At 44.0% G+C, this 24,063-nt stretch overlaps 3 protein-coding genes across 3 annotated transcripts in view; 1 reads left to right on the top strand and 2 right to left on the bottom strand.

Moving 5' to 3' along the window:
* Positions 1-2,024, bottom strand: part of LOC131884777 (dolichyl-phosphate beta-glucosyltransferase-like) — a gene marked incomplete in the record, with an annotated part of 2,943 nt that extends 919 nt beyond the window's left edge. Inside the window, 2 exon segments of the mRNA XM_059232655.1 lie at positions 1-166; positions 1,750-2,024. Coding sequence (XP_059088638.1) covers positions 1-166; positions 1,750-1,897 — 314 coding nt within the window.
* A 1,037-nt stretch (positions 2,025-3,061) lies between these two features.
* On the top strand, positions 3,062-4,288 carry LOC131885376 (fucose mutarotase-like). The gene is made up of 4 exons (XM_059233406.1): positions 3,062-3,211; positions 3,291-3,417; positions 3,490-3,649; positions 3,975-4,288. The coding sequence occupies exons 2-4, from the start codon at positions 3,305-3,307 to the stop codon at positions 4,158-4,160; spliced, it is 459 nt and encodes a 152-aa protein (XP_059089389.1). The 5' UTR covers positions 3,062-3,211; positions 3,291-3,304; the 3' UTR covers positions 4,161-4,288.
* LOC131885375 (uncharacterized) lies at positions 4,102-19,518 on the bottom strand. The gene is made up of 5 exons (XM_059233405.1): positions 19,087-19,518; positions 11,848-12,399; positions 11,493-11,767; positions 8,217-8,711; positions 4,102-6,936 (listed from the first exon to the last, which is right to left on the bottom strand). Exons 2-5 carry the CDS (start codon positions 12,360-12,362, stop codon positions 4,283-4,285), a joined length of 3,939 nt encoding a protein of 1,312 aa, XP_059089388.1. The 5' UTR covers positions 12,363-12,399; positions 19,087-19,518; the 3' UTR covers positions 4,102-4,282.
* Between the last annotated feature and the right edge of the window lie 4,545 nt (positions 19,519-24,063).

Genomic DNA, 24,063 nt, shown 5'->3' with positions numbered 1-24,063 from the left:
TGGAACGACTTTTGCGCCTTCTGCCGGGCATCCAGGTATTGCGTGGCTTCGTCCATCATGGCATTGAGACGGTTCTCCTCGTTGTAAGCGGGTACAATGACGGACAGATCGATGGTTCCCGGAACAATGAGGGCACAGGGTATATCGTCAAATCGGTGCCATTCGCCTAAAATAGACAGAATTTTACTTGTTGAAGGGGCTTAAAAATACAAAGTACATGTTGGTACACGAATGCGTCGTACATTTCGAATAGAATCGCGTGACTGACAAGGCGATATTGGAGGAAGGATTAGGTATTTCCGATAAATTTTCAAATCGCGAGCCAATGACATTCAAAAGCCAAAGTCAAGCTGGTTTCAGGGTGTTTATGATTATTTTTTTCCTGAAAACCGACTACAATCCAGTGGTTTAAGCTCAAGAGATCAAATATGTTGGGATCATTATAGATAGTTACTATCATACCTTAATTTTCCAATCCCTCATAATTCAATCAGATAACAAAAAGCATGGTCTCATCAATTATGCCTTGATCTGAAGGTGAATTTTTTAACATTTATAAAGAAATCAGATCAAAAGTAAAACAATAAAAATTGTAGAATAATGGACGCGTGAAACAGTGAGAGAGCTTTGAGAAAAGACGGGCGCAATATTTTCCGATTTGTTACCGGTACTGATAATAATTGAGAACCTAATAATAAAAAACATGATATCGCAAGCATTCTTTGACTTAGGCAAGAAGGATAACGCAAAATATGGACGCAGAGACTTGCACCGAACGCATTATTTCCGGTTCTATCCAAGTTTAGTCTTTTGACCAGCCTTGCGCGGGAAGATTTGAAGCCTAGGTGTGAATTTTCAAAACAATTGAACGATTATTGTACAAATTGAAAGCAATTTGAAGACATAATACAGTCCTTGTTCAATCGCTCTTTTGGACGATTGTGGTGGTGTCAATTTTCTTTGGAATGACGCCCTCCTAGTACAAGGATAATACTAAATTTCAATTGTTTGCTTCTCGTCAACCAAAGCCCGGAGGATGTTGAAATTTGACAACGAGTTTCTGCCACTCATATCTGATTGAGCTTATCAAAGACAAATTCGGCGTCCGATTGCCATCCCATAGATTCGAAATGCTCAGCTCAATTCCCGGGAAGAGGTCTCAATAAATTCCGTCCTGCTTAAGTTGAGTTCTTGTTAGATTAACTTTGCTTATACGGGATGAGGAGTAGATTAGTAAATTAAAAGCCTTACGCAGTAAAAATATCTTCAGGAGCTGTTCCTTCACATTTGGTTCATTCATGTTTACAGCGTTAGGGTTTATCTAAAGGACGGGGTTTCCCGCCAAACCTTCTAAAGCTTTTCTCATAATTGAAACTTAAAAACCGTTGCTATTAAATGCAGCTCACTTTTACGAGCTTTGGTTGTATCAATAAATACACATACTTGTGCAAATTTGGGCCCCGCATGTGGATTAGGAAACTCAGAAGAAGCGGTCCAAGTTATGTAGCAATCATTAAATGACTGTAGATTCGAATTTTTTGCCCACTTTAGGTCAGCTACATCCGCTTTGGACGATATCACTTGCAAGCAAATCAGGTCACAAGTAGTTTTTTTATATCTTATACTAAAAGAATTGCTTTGATTGATTTCGTTATTGAAAACTTGGCATACCATGTGAAAGCGAATAAGTAGTTCCAATCCATTTAATAATAGCATTCAATCCTCATCGGGTGGTAATTCTCTACTTACCAGCTTTCGGGTCCAGATAGACATTTTCACCTTCGTAAACGGGCACGTCGGCCAAGGCTTGACTGCGGCTGATGACGAAGATTACCACCACCGTGACCGCCACCAATACCAGACATATCAGAAGTAGAAATCCTTCCATCCAGTCCATCGTGAGGATAGGTAGGTGGGGCCTGAGGCGAGGACTGCGTTGAAGTTAGCGACACGCCATCCGGCAAAGCAGAAACCATGAACTAACTGACTTTTGGAAACTTGGAACACGTCAACAAAGTCCAAAGTAAGAACCGTAGAGAACAATTTGGAAGAAAGATCAATGCCGTATAGGAAAGCAAAAAAGAAAATCAATAAGGCTGGCATTGCGGCTAAAAAGGTTCAAATCATATTTTTACGTTATGTGTAAGTCTAATAGGCAGTTTTGAATTGGATTATTGATTTCAGTATAATTGCACGGGGATAACTTCTTGATGTGGAGGCTTTGGATTGTTTCTCCTCTCTGACGGCTACTGGCTCTTTTTTAATGCCATGTTTCTCAGGGTGACCATGAAGAAGCAAATATACTTTGTTAGCCTTAAGGTCAGGTTGGTATATTTGTCCAATCTGATTAATGCCTGTCAAATATTCATTTTTGTTGATTTATCATACGATAGCCGAAGCAGTTAATTTCTTTCATGGCTTAGGGTGAGACCTAAAATGAAAAGTTATCGTGTGGCAAATCGCCGAAATCTAGCCCAGGGGGTAGCGAATGAATGTTGCATTAAAAAAGTAGTTTCCAATGACAGGACTACTTGATGCCAGTGCATTTAAAACTAAATTGACAGGACTGAGTTTGGATATCAAAGACAAAAATTTATAAGCAGGACTTTCTGGCTCAGAATATTCTAGACAAGCAATAATAAAAAATACCACTGATTACTCGACTCCGACAAAATATGTGGGTTTCCGAAATTTGATGGTTCGGCCGTGCGAAAGAGCTGAACCATTGAATTGAGGAGGAAACTGGTTAGGGCAATCCTCTCGATTTTCTGCTTGACATACGAGCAACATTTTTTACCCACCTAGAATGTGTAAGTGCAAATATTTTTTCAACGCTTAATTTTTCCATGAAGTTGGTTCCTCTCCTCTAAAACCATTAATATATTAAAAATGAAGCTCACACGATCTTAATTTTTGATCGCATTGTCTCGAACATTTACCATTTATGATGTTTTCCAATCCATCTTCTTTGATACTATGAATAATCGCGAAACGAAGTACCTAGTTATTAATTGGAATCCAAACCTTTCATGGTCTGTCCTGGAATCTAAAGTCGTCCTATTCTTATTCAGAAGAACCCAAACAAATGGGCCCCTCGCCCCCCCAAAAAACAACTTCTGTGGCAGGAACATTTAAGTACGAACTCTATGATCCTAGAATCCTGAGTTCATTGATACTCGATCGGTTATCTTCAACCCTGCTATACAACATTGTAAGTGAATTGAACAGCACTGACCACTTTTCAAACCTAACTTGCAGCAGTAAAGTACTAATATTGATCCATTTTTAAGGGTGATCGATCATCATGGGTCTTTTGCGTGGCATCCCGAAAATCATCTCCCCGGATCTGCTCCACGTTCTGGCTTCCATGGGACATGGCGATGAGATCGTGTTAGCCGATGCCAACTTCCCTTCAGTGTTAGCTCATGTGCATTCATTTCTGGACTCATTTTTCACCCTCTGTAACGTTGGATTTTAATGTTTTTGTAGATCATCGTCGAGTAAGAAGGCCAAGTTCATCGATGCCTCGGGTCATTCCATTCCGGAGATGCTGGAAGCGGTCTTGAAATTGATGCCCTTGGATACGTACGTGTTCAATCCGGTGGCTTTGATGGACATGGTAAATTCCGACAAGAAAAAGGATATGAAGGTGAATACTAATTGGGGTGGAGAGCGCTTGCGACTCGTCCGTCCATCCCAGTGCCTATTTTTAGCTGCCTTGAACGGATTGGACACTCCTGTCTGGGAAAAAATGCAATTGGGTGTGCGGGACCCAGTCAAGTTTTCGCAATTTGTACCGCACGTTTAATCAATGAAGAGTTAAAAATAGCCCGACTAATTCACTTCTGCTTTCGGCTAACAATAGAAGTGACGGCATTGAAAAGGCCTGAGGAAAGATTTTAGATAATGTGTGATACCGGTCTTTCAATGTGCTCGTGTCTGATTGACTAAACTAAGATCAAGGCTGCTTTCAGATCAAGAATTGGGAAGTTTACCAAACCATTGTGGACAAGGCGGTGGGAGATCCTGTGGAGTTTTATAAGATGGAACGCTTCGATTTCTACGAACGCGCTCAAGAGGCGTTTGCCATTGTAGCTACGGGAGATTGCGCTCCATATGGTAACATCATTCTCAAGAAAGGGGTCTTGCTGAGCGATTAAACGAAAACCACCATGTCGTTGCCCACACTTCTGCACTTGCTTTTCACTGGGGCTTGAGAGACACATATTTTATTGATTGGCGCGATGGTGGGCATAAAAAATATAAAGAAAAAGAAATTGAGCTAGAATCGTAAGTCTTCGAGACTTTTTCCATTGGGATGCTTCAAGCGCACCGGGAACACGGCTGCTTCCGGATAGAACACCGGCACGTTCGAGCTGTACGGGCTCCATGTGAACATTTTGTAGTTATCACTCGCGGATTTGTGGGACGAGGATCCGCGACTCTTGACCTTCTTCCAGTTGATGGGCTTGAGTTCCATGGCCACTCCCATACCAGTGGCCGTCGCATTGGGCGGGGAAAGGACCGGAACCGTGGCCATGGGACTTTCTCGCCTCTTGCGACCCAGGGTTTTGGAATAATCAAAGGCGTACCGGGGATCGAAGGGACGTGCCACGAGGTTCATCCCGTGATAGTACTCACCCGGGCTCATGTAAGCGAAATTCCCCGGATAGGGTCGACGGTAGAACTGGTAATTGCTGAAAGTGTTGTAATTGCCCGCACCCAGGGCACTGAGCGAATTGCCCGCATAATGAAACGAAGCTGGTCCCGGATCCACGAGACGAGGTGCGGGATCACTGAATCTCGGTAGAGCTACGGGATTGTGACTGGGTTGCCGGAGGATCCCACCCCCTGGAGGCTTTTTCGTATAATGAGGCGGTGGTCGATCGGCGAAAGTGGTGCGTTTCCGCCAACCCATGGCCTCTTCGGGGTCCTCGGGATGCGACCTATTGTGCGACTCCCCTTCGCTTTTCCTTCGTTTCTTTTTGCTGGGAAAGCGTTTTTGATTCGAACTGGAAGTTGCCTCTTGATTGGAGTAGTGGTGATGACTAAAGATTTCTCGGCTTCTATGTGAAGATTCATTCAGATGAGACGGAGGCGAGGCTTCCGAATGGATGGTGTAATCATATTGGGAATAAAGACTAGAGTTGGCGCTAAAGCACGAAGGCCAGAACTTGGACGGGGATGAGGATGAGCGGGGTCGGTCTTGGACCGACACCTTATGGCTGTTGGTGGCGGTTCGATTGGACTTCTCCTCGGGTGGGATCACCACCGTGTCTTCCAAGGTCACGCGATCCCCTTGAATGGAGATGTCTGAGAACCTCTCTTGGAAATTGGCTTTGGATCGGAATCGTTGAGTATATGCCTCGTCGCCGTCGTCGTCATAATCCACCGTGTCAATACTTGGACTGGAGATAACGGAAATGATGGAAGACTTGAATTGATTGGAGGCCAATTCTTCTTCGGGATCGTTCTGGTCTTCTTCGTCGTCGTCGTTGTCGTCGTCGTCGTCCTCTTCTTGACTTCCGACGGGAGGTTCCATGTCGATACTGCTGTGATGATGGGGGTGGTACGAATGGTGAAACCCACCGTCCACTTCGGTTGGGTTAAGTTCATTAATGCTCATGTTTTCGACTTTCATTACAAGTTTCGTGCTATTGTCATTTTCGTCTTTTGTTGATCCGCTTTCCCCGCCATCATCCAACTTGTTCTCATTGTTGTAGCCAATTCTTTCGTTTCCTTTTGTTCTCGTCTCATTCTCAGCCTCATTATCGCGTTCGCTCGTCCTCCGAGAACAACAAGGCCTTGGACCGCAGCACCAACAACAAAGAATGGCCACAATGATGGCTGTGGAGGCCGAGGCTGCCGCCGTTGCCGCAACGACCTCTGTCAAAGGAAACCCCCCCGAAGGCGAAGAAAACGAAGGAGACTCAGTTGGACTCACGGTCTCCATTGAATTGGAGGCTGTTATTGTTGCCAATGGAGCCGAGCCTTTCTCCATTGTCTCCTTGGTAATGGATTTGGATTTAGATTTGAAGGTTCCCGCCATTTTTGATGAGGTGACAATTTCCCGGCAGATTTCCAAATTCGAGGACGCACCACTGACTTCTTCCAATGGCTGTTCCCACGCCTCCTCACCGTGCTCCCGCATAATTGAGTGGAAACAGACGATGTAAGCGGTCTGCGGTTTCAAGTCGACAATGGTGTGCCTCAGCGTCGTCGATGTGGTCGGGGGAGATGTGGCGTTGAAGCCCTCGAACACGACCGCAACTTCGGATGCGTTCGCGGCTCCGAATTCTCTGAGTGAGATATGACGGAAGACCCCCATCTCCTCGGACTTGTTGCTCTTTTCTGGGAATTGATGAGGAGCCCTGTTGGGGATAATATTCTCACGGAAAGGCTTCCACTCCAATGTGATGGCCGTTTCCGAGGCTGAGAAGGTGACATTCGGCGTGTCGTATTCCTGCAGATGAAGAGTGACAAGAGGGGAAGGAAGCGATTCCAGCATCCGCACCTCTTGACAATTGCTCTGATGCACGTAAAACACGGTCGAATGATGAACGGCTGCCAAGCATATCTCGTAGTAGGTATCGGATTCGAAGCCTTCGAGTGAATCCTCAAACACTTCGCTGTGGGGTTGCCACCCACTCTGCCACTGGACATGACGAGCCAGGTCCAATTTCGTCTTGAAGAACATATTAGACGGATTCGTTTCGTCTCCAATCTTCCGGAAGACGACACCCCAATCGTACGAGGTCTCGTAAAAGGGCTCGTCCACCGACCAGGTGAGGTTCACCACCATATCCGAGGTAGGAGTGACTTGCATCAGGTGCAAGCTCTCGAAAGTGAGTTCGGGGAAACTGTCCTTGTCCTTATCAGTCACGCGGAAAAAACGCGGTAAACGATCGCCAGGGAGCAATTCACAAAGCTCGGAGTCTGAAAGAAGGGGGAAAAAATCATAAGATGGACATGGTTGGATCGAGCACGTGGTTATAGCTTTTTGTGCAATCACTAGTCGCTGCCGCTTTGTTGGAAGAAACTGGGGGAGATCGTTTAATTACTCTATCTACACTCTTGACAAAGTAGATCAATATCTTTTGATGGATGCACATTCACGGTTCAGTAAAAAGTGATTGATAACAAACGAGCGGGGAGGAAGAAACGTGGGCGAGGCTCCTGGGCTGAATTGGTGGTATGAACGGATGTACCCATGATGTGAGCAGTACATGTACGTAATGCTGCAAGGATGATCATGAAGTAGGCCGCCGCTCTCAATCCTTATTTGTGAACTGCTGGAACTGCTGGAGGAGAAAATCCTCCACTCATTCTGGACTAACTTGAAATGTGCATTGTTAGCCGATAGTGGATGGGAGTCCGGGGGCTTTTGGTACCACTGTCAGACAGGAAAACCTCAAATATCTTACGAGCCAAGTTATAATTATCCCCCACCTTGTCTGTCTGTGAGCCAACCAAACTAGCGGAAGCCCAAGTTCTTCCTATCAACTTGAACCGACAAAACCATCATGGAGTTGGTTTAATGAGCGGAGACAACCGAGAAGGGGAAAAAGAAGACCAATTGGTTAAACTCCTTTTGGGTTCAGTGTGAGAGAAGTAATTAGCTCCAAAAGATGAGCCTAATTCGTCTCAAGTTTGAGAGCCATTCATTTCTTAAGACATCTCTAGAGCTTTTCACCCAGAAGCTCTTCACGTGTATCTCCCTCTTCTCTTTTAAGAGCTTTCCTTCATTCAAATACATTTCTCGCCAAACTCGCTTCAGTGAGAGCTGTTTTCGGAGAAGAAAAGCCATAAAACTCTCGCATAGAGCAGAGTTCAGTCCTTGATATAAGGCCTTGCTCGCTTTATTGTGTCTGATGGAACATTAATTTCCATGAGCCATCAAATTCCGTGGATCCGCTCGCTAGTTGTGCATTGGCTTGTTCATTTTGTTCCTATTCAGCTCCTTCAAAAATCATTCAGTCTCTTCGAGCCGAGCTGTGAGGGAAATTGGAACGATATATAGGCTCGAAAACTTCTCCAACTTGAACAGACTGACTTTTCTCCCTCCTTCCCTTCCTCCATCAGTATTGGTACAGTATATACCTACTACGAGTCGTCGAATGGAATGAAAGCGCACAAGCCTCAGTGTAGCAGAGCCTGAACGTTGGACTGGATTTTTTGTCTGCCAATATCGCTGCCATGTGCGTCTCTTACGTTACCTTTAAGACTCGTCAATTTCGTGCTCTTGACACTGAAAGGCGCTGCGCATGGGGGTAATTCGATTTTCAATCTCGTTTTCGGATCACCAGCCTCAGCTCCTTCTTCGTCTTCTTCTTCTTGTTCTTGTTCTTCATGTTCGCGTCCTCCTTCAGCTTCGTTTCCCCCTTCATCTCCGGCGTGTTGGAGGTCGGTGGTTGTCTGTTCGTTTTCAGCTAGTTGTCGAGGCTCTTGGTCGTGTTGTTCATCCTCGATTTGGGCATTACGTGCTTCTTGAGCGAGCGAAGTCTTCGATTGAAGCTGTTCCTTGGCCTGGCTTTGGGTGGCGTGGAGCCAAAGCCACCTGGCTTGGCAATCACATTGCAAAGGGTTGCCAAGTAATTGCAATTCTCGCAAGACCGGTGGCATCCCATCCAAAACGAAGGTCGTGAGTCGGGTTTGAGCTAGGTTTAAGACCTCAAGACGACCCATGCCAGCGAAGGCAGCTTGAGAGAGGGCTGAAACAATAATGGGCATCATTATGATCATGGCCAAAAGAATGGATAGTGTGTATGAACAGTTCAAAAGTCATACGGTGTTCATGAACAAGTAGCACACGCTCACTGGCTCATCCCAACAAACCCCCAAAATGTAGCTGGTGGGGGAAATTAAAACGCTCCATGTGCGGTAGTTGTGGTTCATTTGGAAATGTGAGTTATTGTTATGAAGATGCGCTGGGTATTCATGTACTGTACATTATCCATTGCACCGCTACAGACCGTTAGCATTCGAGTCTTCGAGTCTGTTGTAAGAACAAGACATTCTTCCATAGACCCATTAGCGATTTGGATGTGTGTGTGTGTGTGTGTGTGTGTGTGCGCGTGTATCTCTCACTTGGTGGTGGTTCGAATGGTTGGCTTCTTAAAAAGGAAATTTGTCGTCATCTTCGTGGATTGCTCATAGAAATGAGTCGAGAGGAGGCCCTTTTTTTCCTCGCTCTTTCTCTTTGGTATGTGGGTGCGTACTTGCGTGTGTGTGTATGTGTGCCTTGCGAAATAAGATGTATGAGTTGGTCGGATGTTTGAAAGTCGGGTTTTTTTCCCAGATGCCCTTAATTGAAGACTGTGTCAGTCTACGGGAGTTCAAGAGCTACTATCATTATTGTTATTACTACTGTGCTGCCATCCAAATCCCAACCAGCCAACCAACTAACCAACTACCTGGGCGCTGAATGAGTGCCGAATGAGTGCGTGGCTTCTTTTCTTTTCATTCAAAAGGGATTTCAGATATATGATGATTTGAGCAGTTTGAAGAGCTAGAGGACCAGCAGACCAGGAGAACGACCAAGAGCGGCAGCAGGACTTTGCTTCACGGCATCATCTAACCGTGAAATCTGTTTTTCTTCCTTAGAAACCTACGCCAAAAGAGGAACTCACCGCGGCATAAAAGTGCACACACACACATGTTGTACACATACACCAGGTTGGTTTTCGTTATTAGTCGCTTTTTGCTCTTTACCTTTTCATTATCATCCATTCAAGACATCAAAGCGCTCTTGAGACTCGAAATTTGGAGGCTAGTTGGGCCATGCCATACTCTGTCGATTTTGTTCCGAAGAACTGGGATTTAACTTTGGTGGCACAAGCAAATAGGAGAAAGGAGGAAATGCCCACATGAATGAGTGATTGACGTAATGCGTTTGTTTCGTGCTAAATCGCTGGCTAGCTTTTAAGCGATTAAAAAACTCTCGCCTAGGGGCTTTTTGCTGTAAGAGCGATGGCCAAGAAACGTGAGGCATCTCCAAAGGAGAATGTGTGTATGTTCCGAACGGAAGTGTGGAAGAAATGGTGTCGTTCAAGTGAACCTAGATGAGTTAGCTGTTTCCATTGAAGCCGGTCGAGTTAATCGCCGGGCCAAAGTGTCCGCTACTATCATCTAAGCAAACGAATTCAACACATGAAAAGCCTCCTCAAGAATCATTCAAGAGAGGGTTTTTCTTGCCTCCTCAAGAATCATTCAAGAGAGGGTTTTTCTTTTCTCTCTATCTCTCTGTCACTCTCTTTCGAATTTCGCCAAGGCAGATTTGATCCCGGCGAGATTCCACCAAAGTCAACAGTATAATATTGTCCAAACATGGTTAAGGTCAACAGCGCTTTCGATTGACTTTTTCCGAGCACCAAGGTCGTCTCGATGGTTCAGATGAATGAGATGAGATAGATATTCTCGAGAACTAAGGCAGCACTTGTACCGTACCAGCACTGAAATAGATTGCGGTTGTGTTCCTGTCGGGTAATTTATGCCGGATCTGCGCTCCGAAATGAGAGACGAATTCGGCTCGTTTCCTCGAGGAATTGCCGCCCTTCCCAAGAGTTCCAAGAGTTCGGTTGGCAATTAAAATACGCGAAATACAAGCCCATGACTTGTGGGTTCCCCACCTACAAATGTACGTACGCATGTTCGTTGAGGATGGGAGGTATTGTACGGTACATAGTAGGTTCATCGGACTCTTGTAATGGATTTATATGATGTGACGAGTCAAAGAATAAGGAAGACGAGTCCTTGGTGGAGAATGCACTACTTGCTTGGCCGACACGAAAAGAGTATCATTTGGCCTGACAACTGATGAGATGATGACAGACGCCCCCCAAAGTGCCAACTCACAACACTCATTCCTTCTCGACCATATATCTCTATCTAGGTAAAGGAATACCTATAAGAAGAGCCGTTGAGGACATCATGATCTTCGTCGACGTCATCATCATCATGGACACTAAAAAAACTCCCTTTTGGTCCTTCTCCCCTTCTCTGACTTTGAAATGGACCATTTCGTGCCTGCGGTTCATTGTGCGAACATCGAGTGAGAACGACTTTGTTGTTGGTTTCGACTTCCGCTCTTTTAACTGAACTGAATTCTGCCCTATTACATTGGGTGGGCCTCGACCATCTTAATGGCATGGTTTCTAAGTGAGTCCAAGTATTGGAAATAGACCTGAAAACAGGATCTGAAAATAGGCGAGGCGCCTCGTTTGGTCTTTGTTTTTCGCTCACTTCGACTCGGGAACGTTTTGTACCGCTAGGTTTACCGAGAACAAGGCACATATTGGCCAATCATCTTGGAGCCTTGTGCACGTCCTTCAAAATGATTGATTGAACCCACAGAAGAGGAGAACTTCTATACTGTTATATCCCCCCTACTCTTGCTGGTGCTGCTCCTCCTCCTCCTCGTTCTCGTTCTCTCCTAGCTCTCTAGAAATAGAGGGCTATCAATGGAACCTTTTTACACTTTTTTAAGAACCTACCTTTCAATGGGTTTTGAGCTAAATTGAGTTTTCGGAGTCGAGCGAACGTCCGATTGACGAATTGGCTGGGGAGTCCCGAGAACTGATTGGAACTCAGATCTAATTCCTCGAGAGTGTCGGTGAGTGGTTCCAAATTAAATGATAGGAGACTTAATTCCGCTCCGGGGTTCAACTTCGAAATGGATTCATCTTCAGCTGGCACGGATGAATCGACCTCCCAAGGGTCCTCGTTGTCTTGGCTGTCTCCACCTGACCTTGAGTCCCGAATTCCCAGCCTTGAATGCGGAGAAAAATCTCTTAAACTGAGAGAGAGAGACACTTGTGCGGATAAATCTTGGCTCCCGCCTTTACTCACCGATTCTCACTCAAGTCTAATCTGACTAGCGTGTTGAGGTTGTTGAAGGCCGATCCAGGGGGTAAAACGCGGATTTGGTTGTGACTTAGATCCAACGAGATGAGCTTGACCATGTTCAAAATGGCTTTGGGCACATTGGTCAGTCGGTTCCCAGATAGATCCAGATGCTCCAAGTGGTCTTCCAAGCCCATAAAAGCATTCTCCGCAATCTCTGCCAATCCGCTATTAACCAAAGTCACCGTTCGCAATTCCGACATGGAATGGTTGCCAATTAGAGGCTCCATGAGGGTGCTCACATCGCAGAAATTGATATCCAACACGAAGATCTCGAAAATGAGCTGGTCGATCCCGCTCTGAATGTGCCTCAAATCGGTGTTTCGACATCTTAGGGCGTGCATCCTGTCGTCGAAAAAGCATTGAGACTCGATTCTGGTTCTCCATTCTTCCAAGGGATTCGGCAACACTCGCTCGAAAGTTCCCCATAAGGTCCAAAAGAGCATGAATTTCCGTATCATGGTCAACTTTTTTTGTTCCTTGAGGTTAATCTTGGACCTGGAAAGGGAACGAGGAAAAGCCTGAGAATTTGTAACAGAGTAAATTGGATTGCTTCAACCGACTTATCTCCATGACAAATAATCACTCAAATAAAAAAAAATCTTGGTATGTTGCAATCTAAAACACACGAACACACAGGATTTATTTTCGAAGCTCCTTGGTTATCAAATCATACGGAGTGAAAAATAAATAAATTGACTTTAAGGGCCGCTAAAGACGCAAATAAAGACAATTGTAATTAGATCTTCCGATTATACGGAAAATATGACGATGAAAAAAAAAAAGGATTACAGATTTTCATCCAACTTTACCAAAGTCCTCCTGATTCTTCAGGAGGACAAAAAAAACAAAAAAAAACATTCATTTAAAAAATCTTATAAGATTTGAATAACTCACATGAGTTTTTGACAAGTCACAAGATTTTTATGTTTTTAAAGCTTTTCCATAGCTAATACTCGAAAAAAGGACACTACATGAATACATAAAAAGGCCGAGATGGTCAATGATGCATGAAACACTATTTGCATTATTTGCATTTTCCTAATCAGCACTGACGTTGGTTGCTATACTGTATACAGTTGAAGACGAAATGCCGAGAAGAATCAGGGCAACCGACTTCTTGATTTGATTTGACTCCTCAACCCGGTGATAAACTCCTTGTGATATCGGTGAGTGGAGACCGAGGGAACAGGCAAAATAAACACAATAAAAGTCGGTTGATTCAATACAGAACCAGAACGTACCATGGCCCAGCAGATCAAAGATTATCTTCTATTGAGTAGCCAACTTGGAGTAAATTGGAGCAAGGCTCAATATCAAGCAACTGAGGATAATGAGAAACCGGAGGTTCTTTTCAATTTCCAATTCCTCAAAGTCTTCTTCACGGGAGGGAGGGATGGCCTAAAAACCATGTTTTCCTGATTTTTTCCGAAGAAGCTTTCCAATTTAGCCGTGAGCATACGGTACACCTAAAACTCAAACGAATTCTCATTACAAAACATCTTGCGGACCCAAATCGTCAAGCGACCTCAAGGGAGCTAATCCGAAAAGTATTGAAGCATGAGTCCCAGCACGAACTTTCTCAGTGGTCGTCAATCCCGAAAAAGCATGAATAATCGTATTTTCAAGGTGGCTCTGGGCATTAAATTATCCCCCTTGATAGGAAAATCACGCTCACCGACCACCGATGTGCTTGCTCCTCGTGGACCATTATTCGAGCTCGAATACGGTACGCAACCAACCCTAGCTTCTCTCCTCCTTCCTTCTCCTTCTTTTCCTTTTGCCTCCGTCTCCTCCTTCTCCTTCACATCATCATCATCATCATCGCCCATCTGCATAGAGTACCATCTTCAAAGCCCTCGCTTTTCCTGTCGAGGCGTGAGTTAATGACAAAATTGAATCATTTTGCATTTTATGTTAAATGCATCCACGCTTGACTCAACCTCGAGAACGTGTTTGAGGCACTTGTCAGAAAAACCCAGGTCTCTCACAAACCCACGAATTGTCGGCATTTTTGTTGACATTGGTCCGCTCCAGATGGACGGTCGGTTGGTTGAATGGTTGGTTGGTTGGTTGGCTCTTCAAGCGTCCTTTGGTGGGAAAATGGTTTAAGTGGGACTGTGGGTTCGAGTCAAGAGGCGATGATGGTTTGTTTGGCATCCCACTCTTGCGAATGGATACCTACTTTTTGGCTTTCGAACAATCAACCAATCTGGGCACTTTTCAAGGCTGTCGGATGCGTAGTTCGTCTAAGTTTTCTATTGACGAGATGGACTCCCGAGGATTTGCACTCGTTCTTCAAGCCATCCAGATTCAATTGGAGGAAAGTGCCAAGCGAGGGATTCAAGTGCCATGGGAGTTTAGGGAATGATAAATAAGCATTGCTGAGATAGCCCCTTGAGACGCGCTTAAAATTTGGGGAGCATCCCTAGGGAATGGCAAGGCTTTTCTACTTGGAACAACCCGCCTATCTAAGAACCACTTTCGGGGACCCACATCGGGTTTCTCCGAGCGAGCAAATCAATCGTTACAAGATGGTGGTGATGTGCAGGGAAAGAGAAAAGAAACATTTTCCCGTTTGGATAATGGCGCAAGAATTCACAATGAATCAGGAGCGTCCAATTCATCAAAATTGAAAAGATTTAATCAGGCGCAACCTTTTTGGGCGCTGACAACCCACTGAGAAGCAACTTTCGTCTTTTGGAAGATCTCCGAGATCGACGGTCCTTTCACTTCACTTTTCTTCATCCTCGTTTTTTGTCAATGTATATTTGTTCCCAAGTGTCCTCAAGTGTTCACAAGTGTAGAAACCACTAGCAAAAACTAGGTAAATACGCGCAGATTGCAGAAAAACTGCCATATCTTCAACCTCAAATAGGATGACACGTCAAAGATGAAAACTAGAGCAGTGGGCAAGATCGCCTCAAATCCATTTTAGTGGTGTGTACTTTGAACGTCGTACAAACACCCTTCGAGGTTCCCCCTGCGTAAACAAGGGCGAACTTTCTTGGCGTTAATCCTGAGAAAATTGGTAATGAGGACAAATTTCCTGTACTTAATGTAAACAGAGTGGGTCCATGTCGCTCGTTGATCTATCGAGTCATCCATCTATCCGTGCACAGACAATCCCTGGCAACGGATCAAATACTTGGCGCTCACGTGATAGAGCAGAATAAATACTCGTCGTTCGACCAATATGATGCTCACAATGCCTTAGATAGAGTACTCTGTACTGCTTCATTCGACGATGTCAAGAATGAACGGATTGTTGAATGTATGTAATGCAATAGAAAGAGGCTTGTTGCTTCATTGTGCACCTGGATGAGCCTTCCACATGCTTTAGAGGAATGTTGGTGAATGGAACAACACGTTTGCTCAAGTGCCCGTTCAACCACCACGCCAGCTTGTTAGCTACAAAAGCAATATATTTGAATCCTATTATGAGGCTTGAAAGACGACATGAACAGCCAAAAGGAGACGAGCCAACAAAGGGCCACCTTCAATTATCTATTGATAAATGGTGACTCACTCGATTGTTTCCTTTCACATTGAAAACCGATTGAAACGGGAACATATGATCGTTAAATGTGGTGTGATTTTTCACAGTACCTTTTAACAAACAGCCAAGACGAAGTGAGAACATTTCTCCAAGGTCGTCGTTTCAGGCCGAAAAAAATACATGTATTGGTTTAATATTCAACTTTGAGTAACAATACTTATCGAGTTTTGAAAGAGTAGGCAAGATGTAGCCCTGTACCATATACGCATAGAAGAGGAAATTGACAGTTCGCTAGACAGGAAATTAACCCAGATCATTTTTGGTTCATTGTAAACCCATTCCTTATATTCCAAAGCATTCCTCCGGAGAACTTCCTTACACGAACCATCAAGGGACAGAACCAAAGCTGAAACTAGTTCATCGTCAAGGTTAAATTAATAGCCCCTCGCAATAAGACTGACGATAACAAAATAAATTCCAGAGCCCAATGTTCTGAATTTACTTTCAGTCATTGATCTCCAGTAATCACCAAGGATTTACTGTAGTACCTAAATCAAGGGCTCTGTAAAGGAATGTCAGTGTGAACTACGTTGACAATCAACATGTGACCTTTGAACCATAATCCCTTCGGTGTATTTCAGGTACGTGTATTTAGCTTTATGGAGGCGGGTTGAATTAAACAGATTTGGGCTATTCCACCCGAAGCCGCCAATAAACAGTGATTAACTCACACAACAGTTAGTTTCAAAAGGTCCCGAAAGATAAATCAGGATGGATGTTCTAGGGGACATTTTACGGTCTCTTCAATCAGCGTTGCTACAGTCCATTGATAAACCCTCATTTGTTAGGTATCCCTCTAAAGTGTTGGAAAGAAATGAGTCTACCTTACCATCTAAAGGTAGATGAAAGGAGAGCGATTGATTTTAAGCACGACTTAGCTACGATCGATCCTAGGTCTCCCACCTGTTTGCAACCTTATCTCGGTGGCGGTGCAAAGAGATACCCCTATTTTGGCAGTGAGTGGGAAAACCAATTTCGCATAGATTCGGTGCTAAAGTCTTTGTCGCTTATATTACTTTTTTGCACCTCTTACTTTTTCCTTCAAAAAGTATTAGTCCTGTTCAGGCTGACTATGCATAAATTTACAACACCAAAAAGCTTCGGGGCATATTTACCCTTAATATCTGATAAGACAAACTATCTTGCAAAACAAATATTCAAGAGTTTTGAGGAGTCTAGCCAACCAAAAATGGTTTACGGATTGCGTTGTTTTTGTAATGATCTGAATTGTGCTGGAAGGTGTAAAGACGACATATTTTTTGCCGCTTTGGTCATGTTCAGTTTGAATGCTCAAAATTGAGTTTTCATGTTAGGCAAAATCCTCAGCCCCGTGGACTGACTGACTGACTCAGAGACTGGCTAACTAACTGCATGAAGGCTTTTTGGTGGGCGTTGTCACGAGTACGTCGTACAGAGTTTCCAGATTATTGCCCAGTAAAAAGTATCATTAATGATGAATTCGCTCATTCCTTGGGAAGAAAAAGAAACTTTCATTTTTCTTCCAATCACTTTTACTGCTGACGACGGAGAAAATGTTCCATCATTTCGACTCAATCTTCAACCCCAAACCAACCAGACATCGATGACGCTGCCCTGATTGTCTCTCCTCGCTATTTAACACGTGAGCCATATTCAGTGCTCAAGTTTAACTACTACTATACACTGTACCACATTCCGGCTAATGAATTGATTGTAGGCACGAGTCATGTCGAAGACGACACCCTGTGTCTACGTACGTGAGAAATTTAATACAAGCTTCCCTCTGGAGTAATTGCTCCTGGGTGCTTGTTAATTACACGCATAAATCTGGGCATCAATATTTGTGGAGGGCCACCCAAGTGAGCACTTTTTTGCTCATGGCCAAAGGACTCATCTTAGTAGAATGGAAAAAGGACGTCGCATGATACATTAGGGTGTTGAAGAAAAATATGATGGCTGGAATCTCCCAGTACTCCCACTTTTCTCACTCTCTCTCTCTCTCTCTCCATCCAAAATCACACCAAGTCTCATCATGACTGGAGGGTATTCTTCTTTTTCATTTCTCATGCAAATGCGCCATTCAAGGCAGATTTATGTCCTCCAGCACCTCCAACATAATCGAGTTGTCTGGCCGAGTGTCCTCAAAAAATCGGCGCCTAATCCCGAAGCGACCTTCTGGCAAAAAAATGAGAGCCTTGAATCATGAGTTGTGAATTCTCAACGGAGAGGTTCCCACATTTGGAATGTGATTGAACTGGGATGAAAAGGGCGCTAGTGAACCTGGCCTCATTATTATGTAAGATACATAATGGGGCACGATGTTGTCATACTCATGATATGAAGATGTTCTTGGGCAACGAACTCGATAAACGAGATCCCCTCCTCGTGTTTTTTTGCACAGAAACTGCGTGATTATCGCAAAACTGCAAATGTCACACACGCATTAGGACGGAAAGGTTGATGCGAGTGCTTCTTGTGGGTTCTAAAAAATGGCGTTGTTAGTAGCATTTTGATTCCCACTTGGAATAATGAATGGTGGCCAGAGCGTAACTAACCCCACCAATGGATCGACTTGTTAGCCGATTTCTGACTCAAATCACTGCTCCGAAAGACCCCATCAAAACGAGATTTCTCTTCACGGTCGCTCAATTAGCTTTTCAAGTTGGCGACGGAAGAAGGGATTAGTAAACGAGCCAGAAAAGTTTGAGCTCAATTATAAAGGACTTTGCAATGGTTTCAAAAGAACGACCAGGTTTTCTGCAATTGCTTGCCTACCATCCACTTGTGAAAGGGCATAGCGAGGCCTTTGAGAGCCCTTGGAGATGCTAGGTTTCCTAGGACCTTGTCATGGGTTCAATTCTCAGTAGGTTCTAATGAGGTATCAATCTCTTCTTGAGTTAGACAGAATATGAGAAAATCTTGGAGGTGAGAAATGGCCGTCCAAAAGAAGAGATTTCGCAAATATGCAGTCCAATGTGAGATGTGTAAATAAGTTTCATTTTGCCTCTTCCTTTATTTGAAAGCAAATAATTCAGTTGTACCATTGTCGTCGTGCGAGAAAGCATCCATTGAAACGTGAACTGTTTCCCATTCGAGTCTTTTTGCGGTCAGTAAGGAAACGGTTGGCAATCCCGCAAAGAAAGGCTTTTGTTTGATTGGCGTAATCATTGCACAAAGAGAGAAAAATTGTGGACTTGACTTTTATTAAAAGTGCAATTCGCCCGTGGATGGTCTTAATTCAACCCTGGCAATGAGCCTAAATAGTTCAATATTTGGCTCTCAAGTGAACGTGGACCCTGGATTTATTCATGAATGAAACTAATCTAAAGATAGACGATATGGACGTGTTAGTTTTCATTGGTTCTGAAAGTTTCGACCGAGGTATAGATCCCCAAGGCCGTCATTATGCGTTTACCCCGATTCATTCGCCCACATGGGCATCTCTCAATTTCTTTTTTCATATCCCAAGAATCATGTAATTGGAAAATTTGCCGAACAGTCATCGTGATGCAAAGTGAACTTAAAAAACCGTTCAAAGTTTCTCATCCCGGTCTGAAAAGATTTGGCGCCACAATGATCTATAATTGACCCACATCGTTCAGTTTGATTGTGTTTTTTTTTTCTTGTAATTTTGAGATAGTACTTACTCATTCTATTTTGTAGTACTCGGAACCAGAGAATCCGAAGCTCTCATCCTGTCGTACTTCAGTCGCTTTTTACTCGAATCCTCTTGATCATTAAAAGACTATTCCCAGGTTATGATTGTTGTTCTTGTTCTTCTTCTATTCCATGCCAACGAATACGGAGCCGATAGATGAAGAAGTAAAAGTACACATGAACACCACCAATTGACAGGATGATAATGATATTGAGCACCAGCACTCTCTCAACAGGCGCTTTCCGAATCGACGAGAGCTCATGCCTCCACTAAATTCGCAAGTCGACTGCCATAATAAGAACTGATTTCCAGGGAGGATGACGAAAATTGTAGTGCTGGGAGTGACGAGGAGAAGGGTGCCAAAGACGAGAAGGGGGGAGGGGGGCATACCAAAAGCTCGTGGAAGAACAGCTTCAAGACGATCTTCGATGTGTGGTGTGTGTGTTTTTTTTTCAGTGCACTCCCTCACCATGCCCATGTTGTGGTGATGTTGGCCTGCCTTTGGTTCACGTTCGCCACATTCACACACGGTTTACAGTACGTACGTTCGTACGTACTTGAATGGAGTCAGGATTGCGCCGTGCATGTCGCACATACGCAAGAATCCTCTTCAATAGAGGTCATGATGGGCATCTTAGGGATGCAACAAATGACGTTAGTATGGAATGTGTGTGCTTGTGGGTGATTTGGCGGTTCATGTTGAGCTCGGCCAGGACCTGAGTTATGAATCGGAACCAATTCAAGGGTCGGGAGCCAAAAGGCACTAGTTGGGACTGACCGTTAAGTGCTAAAAGGAGATGTGAGCAGAATGTAAAGATTTAGAATGTAAGGGACAAAAAAGGTTCCAAATCTAGATATTTCGAACAAATTCAAAGACTTTGTTTCCCAACTTTGTTATCCCGTTATCGGCAATTCTTGAAAGTTTCTCGCCTTTCGATACGAAAAGCGAGGAGAACGTCGCCCCTGAAGATTTAGTGGAGGAAGTTCCCGTGGTGGTTCTCCGCTCCAGGGGCGCCTCCGTGCCACCCATTGCTCAAATGGTTGATGAAAATTATGAATTTGAGGTTGTCTGTCCGTCTCAAAAGGGAATTGAAATGAAATGTAATGATGAATGGGCCCGCCAGACCATTTCAGGATAGCAGAAGCCACCTCAAAAGCCACCGAACCGCCAGTCAAAGACCTAGTACATACTTCTTGCGTCCGCAGGAGATGACTTCATTGCCATAAATCGTTCTTGGCCAATATCCAAATGATTTGACATGGAAGATTTCTCAAACTGTCAGTTCCCGCACAAGCCTTGTAAAATGATTTGCAGACCCAAAACCTTGGCCAAGACATTGTATTAGGGTACAGAAGAATCACCCCTGAAGTACAAACGTATCGTCGAATACGTATCTACCGGCAAATCATGGCCCCTTCTCTAATGCATCCATCCAGATAGTTGGTTTCCTATCTATCGTTCCCGAAACAAGCTCGATCCAAGTGGGGAATCGGGAAACGATGAGGTGCCAATGATGTGAGTGGAAACAAATGATGACATCATGAGTGGCCCAAAATACCAGGTAATAATCGCATGTCAAGCCCCTTCTCAATAATAGACCTACAATCGGACGGCTGATTTGCTCTCTCTCTCTCTTTGTCTTCGAATCTTCGAAGCGAGTAACGATGGAAAGTACAAATTTGGAGCCAAATTTAGGATTTGATGAAGCCAGTTTCGCACGATCTGGTTAGGCCACCTCAAATTGTTCAAAGAAACTTGTTTTCGGCTCCAACTCAATTGAAGATAACGGGTGGGGATTGATGGAAGCCATTTGCCAAAATTGATTCCATTTCCCTCGAAAATTTCGCTGATTATCCATCGCACCATCCTTTGAGGCAATAATCGTTTGATTTGGAATCGAAGGTCTCAGCGCTGTGTGCGGTCCAAAATCATTGTGGTCCTGGTTTAACTTTCACGCAGAGTTTTTAATCATACGGATTGATCAAATATTTCGTGTTTCTCTTCCTTTTGGGGTATTTTTCGGGGATAACGATCAAAAAAGGAGGCTGTGGTAATCTATTCCTTTTCTTGATCAAAAGTATGTCCTTCATGGTTGGCTCTCGTTTAATCTGCTTTCCACTAATCCCATTAAATACTAAACAAACTTTGCAAAAGCCGAACGAGATTGCTCTGAGATGAGAGTTCCGTCAATTGTTCGCAATGATCCCTCAAATAGGACTCATTCAATCTCGTTACGACTGGTAATCTTCCCACATTGCTTAAAACCAACTGATCCATGAACCCACCGTTGTCAAAAGCCAGCTTGTTCCCCGAAAATCCCCCAGAGCACTTAGCAAATGCATTAACCCATTGTTAGATTAAAAACAGTTGCCCAAAGATGATGTTTAATGAAAACAAGGAATCCATCCACTCCCAACATTTCAATCAAAACCCAGGGGATCAATTCGTTAAGAGCTGGTGGCTACTTCCGTATGAGTTGAAGTGCTGTTGGCAAGTAAAATAATGATGATCTCATGATGATCTCCAGTGTGTTACTGGCACACTTTCAGCATGAAGTCAGTTTGAGTGCTGTTTCTTCCTGGACCAAGCTCAAGCAATTGGTCGGATTCACATCATTCACTCTCTCGCTTCTTCGCTGTTGTTGCGATTAATAGTGTGCTGTTGTTGAGCCTGCCTATTCTGCCTTTTGCCCTGATTTGATCGTCATTCCATCCGTACATCCATCTATCCAACCATCCCACCAAGCAGCTAGGCAGCAAAGTTGTTGGCAAACCAATTGGAGTGTGAGCACGGGAGGAATCAAAGGAAACTCACTAGATTAAAACTCTCGTCGTCATCCTCAGAGTGATGGACAGACAGCCAGAGCATCTACCACCTGGCGAACGGTTCTTCCGCAACAGAATCGTTTCATCATTCTATCTTGGGGATGCACTTATGCTTCCAAGATTGCTACCATTCTTCCAGTTGACATCACTCTAATGCTCTGGCATATACTTAAGCTTTGGTACATCAATTATCAAAATAAGTTTTCCTCATCTTGGTTGTTTAGGGCTTGTCGTTGATTGCATGTTGGATGAAACAAAGTTATTGTGTGTGGAGAGGAACACTATTGGAATAACCAGTCCTTGTTGAATTAGCATCATTGGCGAATTTGTTGGAGACACGATATTAAGCGAGGATGTTTGTTCCCCGTTTCGTTGAACGAGCCCAATTTTTGCGTGAACTTCCTGAGAACTGGAAAGAGGGCCTCTTGATAAAGTGAGTCACTGGAGTCAGTAGTTTGTAAGGGTGCCTGGAAGTCGTTACATTCGGGGGTTCCTTAGAGTCCTTTAAGACGCCATCCTCATGATACTTGAAAAAAAAACACGGCGAGGAAAAGACCAGCAGCTTACTTTGACATTGAAGAGGAAGAGATTGTTCATTCTTTCGAAGAGTTCCTTTGACTTTGGACCCGCAAAATCGTTCATGGATTTCTGCCCGCATTCTCAGGAACAAATGGATAATCTGTTTTGGTAATTAGCACGCCACTCCGTGAATCAGGCCCAGAACTTGTTGCAAGTACCCACGATTAGCCGCCATGAGGAAGTGTTTATAGGACATTACCCTAATGAGATCTGAATTGTTCGATGATGTTATTAAACGAGCCTCCAGGTCCAATGAAGAAAGGGTGGCATTTCAGGACAAGCTCTTACACTTTGGGTCAAGGCCAAAGTCAACTTCATTTGACTAGCAGTGTAGTACCTATGGGGTCCTTCGTCGTGTTGTTGATGCCAGAAAATGCAATCAACCCAAGTTTCCAATATCTATAAAATCTTCACAACATCAGATATTTCCTTTATCCTACTTCATCTGACTAGCTGCGGATTATTCTCTTTCAGTCAGACAGTAAAAATGAATGGATGACCGAATGAGCAAGTTCCATTCGCATGTGTACAAAGCACAGTGCCACTTCAGGTACAGTAGGTAGAGTAGGTTGCTCGATCGTGAGAGCAATACAAAACACAGAGGAAAGAGGAAGAGCTAAGTAAGGACTTCTTTTTTTTTTTCTTCTTCTTCTCCTCTTTCTTTCTCTCTCTTTTTCTCTCCCTCTGCATCTGGGATCATTTTTGCGTAGGAATCACAAAAGGTCTTTTCCGACGTCTTGGCTGGCTTCGCAATTATGAAGAAATGCCTCTGTCCATGTCAGGGCGAGAATGAGCTACCATGCAAGGTAGACAGGCATGTCTAAGATGACTGGTGAAAAACAACAACTAAAGCCCTTTAATGAAACACGTTGAGAGCCACTGTCCCTAATTCTCTGTTCAAAATCGGCAATTTAACGGCGAACAATAAACCAAGCACAATATACACTGATGCGCTCAGTGGCCAGTGAGTTGGGCTTTGTGTCCATGATAGATGTGCTTGAGAGGCTTCCTCAAGTTCCAGACGACGAAGGAGAAGAGCTATTGATTGTCAATCTCTCTCGGGTTTCCATGCTACACGCCAAACATGCTACCTTCAATTCATACAGGCCAGATTGTGAAGGATGAATTTGCTGCCAATACCTGAGGAAAAGTGAACGGACCTTAAACTTGACTAGATGCGGGCCAAACCTCAAGAGTTGGCAATCGTTGAAGGCTGGCGAGTTTCTTGACAAGGAATGTGTAAAAAAAATGCTGTTAATGCTCAAAATACCAGAGCATCCCTAACTGTACAGAGTAAAGCCCCAGCCTGCTGGTATTGTACGTGCACAGTAAATTGGACATAGAGCATCAAATGTGGTGGTGACTGTGGGTGGAGACTAGAGACTGAAGAGGATGGCTCAAGAGGAAAATGTGACACATGTACATGTTAACGTTCCCAGATGGGTCGAGGACGACTTCCGAAGGACACACATTCTTCATTCTTTTCCCAGTATAAGTTAGTTCTTGGTAGTGCGACAGGGAATCTCGAGACCTCAGATAGGTACTGTAGACAAAATGAGGA

Source organism: Tigriopus californicus, chromosome 8 (genome assembly GCF_007210705.1).
Source record: "Tigriopus californicus strain San Diego chromosome 8, Tcal_SD_v2.1, whole genome shotgun sequence".
Lineage (NCBI taxonomy): Eukaryota > Metazoa > Arthropoda > Copepoda > Harpacticoida > Harpacticidae > Tigriopus > Tigriopus californicus.
Note: the sequence above shows the minus strand (reverse complement) of the source record. Positions and strands in the feature narration are given on the sequence as shown.

Coding starts and splice junctions, on each gene's coding strand:
- LOC131885375 (XM_059233405.1), bottom strand. CDS start 12,362: ATGATACGGAAATTCATGCTCTTTTGGACCTTATGGGGAACTTTCGAG. Junction 8,712..11,492: donor AGCTCAAAACCCATTGAAAG/GTAGGTTCTTAA, acceptor TTATTGTTTCAG/CCCTCTCTCAAGCTGCCTTC. Junction 6,937..8,216: donor GAAATTGACGAGTCTTAAAG/GTAACGTAAGAG, acceptor CCCTTCTTTCAG/ACTCCGAGCTTTGTGAATTG.
- LOC131885376 (XM_059233406.1), top strand. CDS start 3,305: ATGGGTCTTTTGCGTGGCATCCCGAAAATCATCTCCCCGGATCTGCTC. Junction 3,418..3,489: donor GATGCCAACTTCCCTTCAGT/GTTAGCTCATGT, acceptor ATGTTTTTGTAG/ATCATCGTCGAGTAAGAAGG. Junction 3,650..3,974: donor ACAAGAAAAAGGATATGAAG/GTGAATACTAAT, acceptor GGCTGCTTTCAG/ATCAAGAATTGGGAAGTTTA.